Raw genomic sequence first — 10,000 nt, forward strand, 5'->3', positions numbered from 1 at the left:
CAATACACAACATGATATTATAATTCACAAAGGTAGAAAATACCACAGAATCCTTTTCCAGCGAAAATTTTATTGAAGCAAACAACATATTTGCTCTTAGAGGCGAAAACCTCTTCCTATTTCATTGCGTGCGTGAAGACAAGAAAACTCAATCGTGTCAAATTACTGTGTACTTCAGGTAAATACAACTCACTTTGATTTTGTCTTGATTGGCGATAGATTGTTGTCGAAGTCCATTACTCGTCGCTTTTGAGATTCCTGCCTAGTTTATCCAACCGACTTTCCATTATTGAGCTCCATAAGGGTATATTTTGTTTAAGGATCCACTGAAAGGCCATTCGCGTTACATGACTTTCGACGCCATTGCAGGCTAAGTTAATGATTCTACTGTGTCCACCAGAGAAATCTACGCAGTTCCACTACCCTCTCGATCCTAAGAAAATACGCGCAGAAGGCTCTATGCACAAAGACACCACTTACCAGAGGAGTGACAGGCAAGACTTTTACCGACACTGAAAAAAATACTTTAAAAAAAAACGGAAATCTACCTATTTTTCGACTGGGCTTGCCATAGGGCAACCCAGTAATTATTTTTTTTTTACATGGCACGTTTCATCCCCAAATACAGAATATAGCTAAGCATTGATTTTTTAAAATCATCTATTTTGAAAAAGTTATGGGTATTTCAGTATCGTTTATGTCTTTAAAAAGAACATTTTTCAAAATAAAAAGAAAACCATGCTTGGCTGGATGCAAAAACGAATACAAATTATCAAATCATCGATTAAATACCCAAATTGCGTAGCAAGGAGACAAATTTAATTTAGAGTTTTCTTTTATTGGTCACGTGACCATTGGCGTGGTATGATGACGTCATATTTAGGGTCATTGGCTTACAAAAGTTGGAAACTGACCAAAATAATGCCAAATTTTCTCAAATTACTTAACCATTACATCCTTAGCAACGCACCCCAAAAAATACGTCAGTGTGCCCTTAAGTAAAACTTGTTCGTGCTTATTTATTTCTGCATACTTATTGTATTGCAAATGAAATCATCTGATTATCTATTGTTATATGAAAATTGGTTGCAAAATGATCTATCTACATGGGCCATTGGTTGAAAACTACCCGCGTTCAAAAAGGATAAAATAACTGAATAGAGAGAGATTATCTTTAAAAAGTAACCACTGAGTTGGTTTTGTTAAGTCGTCAAGGCCCACAACACAAATCAGCTTGCTTTTTTTAAGCTCAGGAGATCTCTGAAAAACGAAAGACTTCTCCCAGGTTTTTTCCAGAAGCAGGGAGGCTTTCCACTGGAGCGGAAGTCGAAGGTTGGCTAAGGACTCTCGCAGATAGTGATGTTTCTGCAGGACCTAAACGCCCTCTAAATAAACATGAACGGCGGCATAACAACCATTTCATCTTCAGTCGGAATTTCTGGCTGAACAGAGCATATACCAAAGGATTGACAGCTGAATTAAACATCATCAAAGTGTGAGCAATGGAAATCCCATCACTGACATTTTTCTTCAAAGTGAGGTGCACTATTATGTCTGCGATCCAAGAGATTTCAAACATTGCGGTACAGATCAAAACCATCAAGGTGACCCTCTTTCTTACTTTCAACACACCCTGTCAAAAAAAAAAAAGAGATGAAAATGAAATACTGTGTTGGAAAATAAAATATTTGCCTGCAAATAGGATTTTTATGTCCTCTCTTTTATGCCCTGTATTATATGACCATGTAGTACTGGGTAATGGGGAGAAGTCAATGGTAATAACGGAATCCTCTTCTGGGGTCGTGCGTAGGTCATGTGACCCAACAGTCCATGTGCTCGACATATGCTTCGATTGATTGCAGTGAAAAGGTTTCTTTCAACTTCTGCCTTCTCCCCGTGTCCCATTCTCTGGGGTTTATACCTCCATTTGTTCCTGTTTGCGTTTTTCATGGCCCGCACCTTTACTGGGCAGATTTATTGTATCAGAATTAAATGATGGATTTTATTATTCAATAAAAGGGGCTGTGGACCACAAATTTTCGGCATCCATATTAGGCCATTTGCATTGTTTTGTTTCTTCCAAGTAAACAGAGCTCAGGCAGTGCAGCGCAAAAATTGGGGCCTCAGCTGTTGAGGCAGGAAGAGAAGGCATAAATGATGCTTTTAGCTGATAGGAATTGTGACCGGTCATTACAAAACTTGAAAGTAGTACCGAATTTAGTTATTGCTCTTTTAATTACTCGAAGGGCTGCCACAGGCCATCGCGTTATGAAATGAGATCTTTTTCTTTTTTTTTAATTGGTCAAATCGTGACATTTGAATGTTTCATGGGAAACGCTGCAGAATGCATCGATTGCCACCGAGGAATACTTCGGCGATGTCGAATACGAAGAAGAGCAAATTAGAAGTGGGTAATTAGCTAAGTGTAGTTAGTGAAAATGTTGCAAGAATATTTGTTATTGCAAATATCTGCAAAGCTACAAAATGGCAAACTTGAATATGACATAACAAACGAAGACGTTTGTCCCGAAAGAGTATGCTGACTTTTTGCGAGAAGACGCTCCAGACGGCCACATGTTGGAATTAGCTGAAGAAGGTTACTTTTAAAGCCAAAGAAACAACAAAAAATAAGGATATGTATGGTGCTTTCTTTATTTCAGCTCTTTGTGTGTTTGGTTTCATTATTTACAGGAATAACCATGCTTGCAAGTGTACGCGATTTACGGAATGTCTTGTGCTCCACTGAACGGCTGCTAGAGCGGCTCGATCGACACCTGTCCAGTTGAATTTTGGGATTGTGATATGCTAGGGAAAGCTATGGAATTGAATAAAAGTAAGCACAAAGATTCTGTGGTCCAATAAAGGACCTCTGAATTTTTTTTTTCAGCCGTAGCCTTGGTAACTAGCTTCTCTGCTTGACATTTTTTTCTCTCATTTCAATGGTTAGCATATGATAAGTTGTTTACATTCATTGTTTATTAATGTTTTTCACTACATTTCCATTGGCTTCAAACTTTCCAATTTGAGCTGTCCGATTACAAGCTGGTTGTAGTCGGACAGGTCAAATCAGGCAGTTAGGTTACTACAATACCCAGATTAGGCAGCAAATTGGGGCACCTTAGTACCAATCAGATTCGAGAATTTTCTTATAGTTACGATTATACACGTAATCGCGTTAACCGAGGTACGTCCACAAACGAACGCAGCTACACAAATTACAAATTTATTCACAAAACTGTTCAACCTTTCATGCTAACGAGTTCATATTTACATAAGAAACTCTCGGCAGTGAGGTTTGGATCAAAGAAAGGTCAACTCCAGCCTCGCTTTATTCAAAAGCCTGGTAACCGAGCACAGAACTTTAAAATCGTCTATTAAAGACATTTGCAAAACATGAAATAAATTTTGCAAAAGTTACAAAAGTTTGCAATTTTCGCTACACACTAAAGGCAGAGTGAGATCAATGCAGGGTGAAAAAAACCGACAGATTTCGCAAAAAAACTGTAAATTTTACAGAAATTGCAAAAATACAAAAAAATTGCAGAGTGAAATCTGAAAACTGCAAATTCAGATAAAATTACAAAATTTGGCAAAACCAAAAAGTTACAAGCTACCTTAAAAAAATAGACACAAGGGCTAAGGTGGGCCCAGCAAGAAGGACAAATATAAAACCCCGTGCAAACGGGTGCAGCATTGTTGGCCAACAACTCCCAACACTGTTGAGTGTTACATTTTCTGTAAAATCTTGCTCACACTGTTGCAGGTTGTTGCGCGTTTCTGGAAGTTATTGCAGGAAGTTTGAGACTGGTCAAAGTTTTGAGCCGAGATCTCCGAAGCGTAGCGCGACAATGTTGGAAGCGTACGCGTTTGCACAGCTCGCTTAATATTGGGGCAAGGCACCCGCATATCAGCGGTGTGTTGCAATGAGTTTATGTTCCTTGGCATACAATCACAAACAGGGAATCAGCTATGACCTGGTAAAGATAATGAAGGATGAACATCAGCTGTATTCAAGTTTGTGTCAATCAGTGGGGAAGTCCTTTTTAATGCCGACTGAATTGCCGTGATTATGTTAAATGCGGTTGACAGAACTTACATATTTTAATTTAACGACAGCTTTTATGGTAGTATTTATCGTGATGCTGTAATTCAAGGACATGGATCTTGTATGTCTTTGGATAGACCTTTTGAATGCCTGATGTCAAAAGACTGTAACTATAAATTGTACTGATTAGGGTTAGTATATGTAGTGTTTGTGTTTGGTGGCTAACTCGAAAGGATTTGAATTTGTACATTGGTTACCACACACATTCAATATAGTATTAGCTCTGTTTTTATTTTATTTAATTAGCTAATAAAGAAAATCTTTATTGTTTTAATTTATAGCGGAGCGCGCGCGGAGCACCATTGTTAAGAAAATATGGTAACCCATCGATGTGAGAAATCTTGGTTTTATAGCCACGACTGTAGCTCAGTCGGTAGAGCAGCGGTGATCTAACCCGAAGGTCGTGGGTTTAATTCCCACCCTGGTCAGAGTCTTTCTCTGTCCTTGTGTGGGCCCATTTCCATTAGTAGGGCTAACGCTCACATGCTTCATATGGGGTACAAAACTAGCACTTCTATTACACTATAATCAGTTGAGTCGAAATATAGGGGCTACACGGCCAACGTTTGTAAAAGACGTAACCCTTCCTTGTACTTGTACATGTTTATTGCCGTGACTTCCGACAGCCTGATCCCGTCTGACCTTGTAGCTCAGTCGGTAGAGCAGCGGAGATCTAACCCGAAGGTCGTGGGTTCCGTTCCCACCCTGGTCAGAGTTTATCTCTGTCCTTGTGTGGGCCCATTTCCGTTTGTAGGGCTAACTCTCACATGGTTCATATGGGGTACAAAACTAGCACTTCACATTACACTCTAATCAGTAAGTCATCTATTGTAAACATAAGCGAGGCTTCAGTTTTCGCGCCTCTTCTGTGGCTCAACACGGCTACACGGCTATACTGCATCAACTATAGTCCTTGTACAGTCAACGCTTTTCGTCTTCAGGGGGAAAACGGTTTTGAAGATGTTTTCTTTCTGCATTTTTCACTGGTTTCAATCAAGTTTGACATATCATGATATCTGTGGTCTACACTGGTGGTTACGCAGTTATTCAAGTCAAGCATCGTTATAAACTTAAAGCTGAGTGTTTATTTTTTATTTGCTTAGAGCTGCTTTTTTCTCTGTATTGCAAACTTTGGCATATCTTTAGAAGCTCTGATACGGTTACATGTTGCCTGGAGGACTTATGTTTAGAACAGAAACGAAAGGAGAGCGAAAGAGAACGACAACGACCTTACAGAATTCCAGTAGTAGCTCATATTTAGTGGAAGAAGTTACTCCAAAAGTTCTTTCCTTGGGCACGAAACCGTTTGTTATTTTTTTAAGGTGGTTTCGGTTCTTCCTTTGTCCAGGAATGAAAATCGAATTTTAATTCTCAACTGGAATTAAATAACAATTATCCGGACATAAAGGAAAAGTTTATTTGTTTGTTTGTTTCGCTCTAAAATGCGAGCAAACAAGTTCTTTTTTAATCCGTTTGCCTAACTGGTTTTCGTTGTGCCTCGACAGTGACAAGAAAATGTTGCCCTTATGTTATAAATACGTAATCGCAATGAGTTCTCGTAAAATTAGCGGGAAATCTTGCTAGCTTGTGTTTTCAGAAGTTTGTTTTCAGCACCTAAACGGTATTTCAGTGCTTCAGCGGATCTTGTTCGAAGTTTGTCCTTTCTTGGTTGCCTTGCCATATTTTGCCAATTCTTGTTCCAAGCCGAGCTGGTGTGTTTCAATGAAATACATCAAAATGTGAATGATCTCGTTTCAGTGATAAAATGGAATAAAGTGCATCAGTAAAACTCTTCTTTGACCTTGAACTGATAATTTTTATTTTTTATTTTTTATAGCTTCTAATTTTAGCGTGACTTCTTTTCGCTGGCTATTGACAGTTGACTCTGAAATGGATTTTTTCCTTTTCCATTCGCTCGTTGAGGGTGTGCTTGTTTTCTTTTAAAATTGATGCGGTTCAAGAACTCATTGCCAAACTGGTGAATTCCAAAGTAAACTTCACTGGAAAAAGCGATCTTGCACTCATCACTTCGTGATTCATGCGAAATCGGTTTTTAACGTAAAATTTACCGTGGAATTCATTTTTTAGGCAATGAATTTTTCTATAAAAGAAAGCAAATGTAGGTAAAGGTAAAGTCTGCTACAAGCCTACAAGGCCCATCAGGCCGGCGCTTATCACCTGTTACTGTAGCATGAAGCAACTAGGAGTATTTCAACTCCCCCCTGAAAGGGATGCTAGTCCATCGCAGGGTTACCCCCAGCATTAAATTCTCAGGTACTCATTTATACACCTGGGTGGAGAGAGGCACCGTGAGAGTAAAGTGTCTTGCCTAAGAACACAATAGAATGTCCCCGGCAAGGACCTGAACCCAGACTACTCGCTCCGGAGTTGAGCGCACTAACCATGAGGCCACCGCGCCTCCCAAGAAAGAAAGCAAAGAACGGGAATTAATTAAGCAGTAACCGGAAACATCAAAACGCGTACAACTTGAAACCTTTTATTTTCACTAACCCTACAGGCAGTAAGAAAAAATAACCAGGGAGCTCCGATTTTAGGCTTGGCTAAATCGATATAATATCTGTGAACTTGATGTAAACAGTGTGAAATAAAATGAACTTGAACTTTACTTTGGTAATGTAGTATGTTGTCTTTAAAATGTTTCACTCTCATGTCAGGGAAGGATGCTGTTATTGCGACCCACAAGGCGTTTGTGTTCAGCACTCATGCGTGATAAAAAGGAGAATAAATAATATCTTCTCGCAGCGATTCAGGGCTGTAGCGACTGTTGAAGTGGAAAAAGTTGAATCTTTCAGTCTCAACGAAAACAATTAACTTTAAATGTACAAATGATGCATATATTTCTAATGTGTTTAACGTACAACTGAATTGTAGGTGTAATAAAATAAAGAGCTCTGGCGTCAAGTACGAGGCTTAAAAACGTAAGACACTGAAAATGGTGCATTTTCAGATTTACTTACATGGGGGCTTCCACGTCATGGGAAAATGATCGGCAAACAAGATGAAAACGTCCCTGGTCTGAGTTTCGTACGGTAACATGTGATGAGTATACGGCTGTTCATGTCTTGGGTCTTTGAAGCATTGCTCGTTCGTTCCGTCAAATGCAGAGCATTAGAATCCTTGATAATGCTAGTTTATTTTTAGTACAAGTTGTCTGATGTGGCATGATACCATTATAATCGTTTAATTATTAACAATTGTGTCACGTTATATTCAAAATAGAAAAAGGCATTAACCAGGAAGGCAAAAAAATGAACAGGAAAATTCCAAAAACTACACAGAATGATAACGTGTCTATCAAGGGTTATTTTGATACTTTGATTGACATATTCCCTCAACTTTGAGACTTCCTATGATAGATTTAACAAGACAGGGTGGTTCGGCGGCGACGAATTACTTTGGCCCCGTCCACACGCATTTGCATATCATTTTTGAATCTGCAACTTTTTCTTTCCGCATTAAAAAATCTTCCATCCGATTACTAAAGGAAAAAAAATTCCAGATTTAGCGCTCACACGTATACGGTTCCGGACTCACCATCGAATTCGCCAGATACGTGTGGACGAAAGGCGTATCCGGAAAGAAAAAGTTGCGGATTCAAAAGCATCCGGATACGTGTGGACGGGGCCTTATAGTCTTACCAGATGCTACAGATAATCATTGTACTTGGACCAAAAAAGCATGCGGAAATCTCCGCCCTTGTTCACGAAGGGGTCTATGGTCCGTTTCTGGCGGCCCTCTTTAGCCTTCCCGCTGCTGTTATTTCGCTATTTTCTTTGCTTTCTTCTATCGAAAAATTCATTCCCAAACTGGTGAATTCCAATATAAATTTCACTCGAAAAACCGATATCGTACTCATTGTTTCGTGATTCATGCGATATGCGGTTTTTTTGTGTAAACTTTACCGTGGAATTCACTAGTTAGGCAATGACTTTTTCCATAGAAGAAAGCAAACAAAATGATTTAATTATTAAAGCAGCAGCAGGTAACATCAAAACGCGGAAAATTCGAAACCTTTTATTTTCTACGGGCAGTAAGAATAACTAATCTGGGAGCTCCGCTTTTAGGCTTGGCTAAATCTATATATTTATTTAGCGAAATAACAGCAGCGGGAAGGCCAAAGATGGTCGCCAGAAACGAACCATAGACCCCTTCGTGAACAAGGGCGGAGATTTCCGGATGCTTTTTTGGTCCAAGTACAATGATTATCTGTAGCATCTGGTAAGACTATAAAGGCCCGAATAAACTATAAATGTTGGAAGATCCAACACGCTGGTTGCATGTTGGACAGTCCAACATGTTGAAAATTAAGGGGTGGCCAAACGATACCAAACACCATTCAACATGTTTGATCAAACTGATGAGACGCATTGGGTTGTCCGTAAGGATATCTCCCAGCGTACACCACTTTGTAACATCCACGGATGTTTGCAAAATGACGGAGAGTAAAGAGAAATTTAAGCGTTGTTTATCAGTGTTATTGAATTAACCGAGGTAAAACAAGAGAAATGGATCCGAAGACGACAAGAGAGTGGTTATGTTACGAAAAATAGTATTGCGTGACAAGCGTTACTGTCTAGAACCTTCGCGAGAGTTCGTAGTTTGTTTATTTTTAGGTTTGTACGTAAGCGTTTCTAAATCGGTGTGTTTGTAATCTTACTATAATTAGAGTGATTACTAATTTAGAAAGTTCTAGAAGTTTCTTGTCAGAGTATATAAGTGGACGAGTCCAAGCGGAGTGTTTTTCTAACTAGTTTTTCACAATCGAAGAGAGTTGGCGTTGGTCGTGTTTAGTCAAGTGTGACAGAAGCTGTGTGCATTTAAGTTGGCGGAGGCCGTGTAAGTTTATTCAGTACGTGTTGTTCAGAGTTTTACTTCGTGGAAACTACGTTCATTCTTGGAATAAATCTTCTTGTTGTTGTTCCGACAACCCTGCGTTCAGATTAGTTTGCAAACTACCTTTCCTCAAAACACACGAACTCGTAACATTGGGGGCCTGTCCGGGAGAGGAATTCATTTGTTTGCCGACTACAGAAACCAGGAAAGGATCACAACTTGGAAGGAAGTAGCTGCGCTGTGGAAAAAAAAGTTGTAGCGAGTGAAAGAGCCGTGGAATTTTAGCGCTGTGAAAATGGAGAAATTTATTCAGCTTGGCGAAAAGTTTGGTCTGGAAGGAGAAAAGCTGCTCGAGTTTGTAGAGAAGCAACAAAAGTTAGAACAAGAAAGAAGAAAGGAAGAGGAAGAAAAAGAAGAAAAACGCAGACAACTAGAACACGAAAGAAGAAGGGAAGAGGAGGAAAAAGAAGAGAAGAGTAGACAGTTTGAAGAAGAACGAAGAAAGGAACAAGAAGAAAGAGAGGAGAGACGTCGAATGCTTGAGGAGGATAAAAGAAAGGAAGGGGAAGAGAAGGAGGAAAGGCGCAGAAGGGAAGATGAAGAGAGAGAAACTAGACGACAAGAACGCGAACTAAGAAAGTTGGAGATGGAAGCCGAGCTGTTGAAACAGAAAGAGGCTATTGAAGCGGCAAAAAGAGAACACGAGTTGGAGATTGCACGTTTGGCTGTGGAGAATGCTGACGGGCGTCCTGAAGTGAGAGAGGATCGGGCTAAGGCACCTAAACTCCCCTCGTTTGTTGATGGCAAAGACGATTTGGACGCGTATTTGCAGAGGTTCGAGAGATTTGCCGAGACAGCTAAGTGGAAAAAAGATGGATGGGCATCGAAGCTCAGTGCTCTGTTGTCTGGACGGGCACTAGAAGTGTATTCACGTCTATCGGAGGACGCAGCTAAGGATTATGACAGGGTAAAGATCGCGTTAATGAAGAGATATGACCTTACCGAAGATGGCTATCGTCGAAAATTTAGAGCATCCAAACC

At 39.8% G+C, this 10,000-nt stretch overlaps 1 protein-coding gene across 1 annotated transcript in view; it reads right to left on the reverse strand.

Moving 5' to 3' along the window:
* Window positions 1-706: 706 nt before the first annotated feature.
* LOC138052150 (neuropeptide FF receptor 1-like) overlaps window positions 707-10,000 on the reverse strand; it is a 29,713-nt gene continuing 20,419 nt past the window's right edge. The window contains exon 3 of the mRNA XM_068898528.1: window positions 707-1,633. Coding sequence (XP_068754629.1) covers window positions 1,250-1,633 — 384 coding nt within the window. The 3' untranslated portion in view covers window positions 707-1,249. The remainder of the gene's footprint in view (window positions 1,634-10,000) is intronic.

The sequence above is a fragment of the Montipora capricornis genome, chromosome 1 (genome assembly GCF_036669925.1).
Source record: "Montipora capricornis isolate CH-2021 chromosome 1, ASM3666992v2, whole genome shotgun sequence".
NCBI lineage: Eukaryota > Metazoa > Cnidaria > Anthozoa > Scleractinia > Acroporidae > Montipora > Montipora capricornis.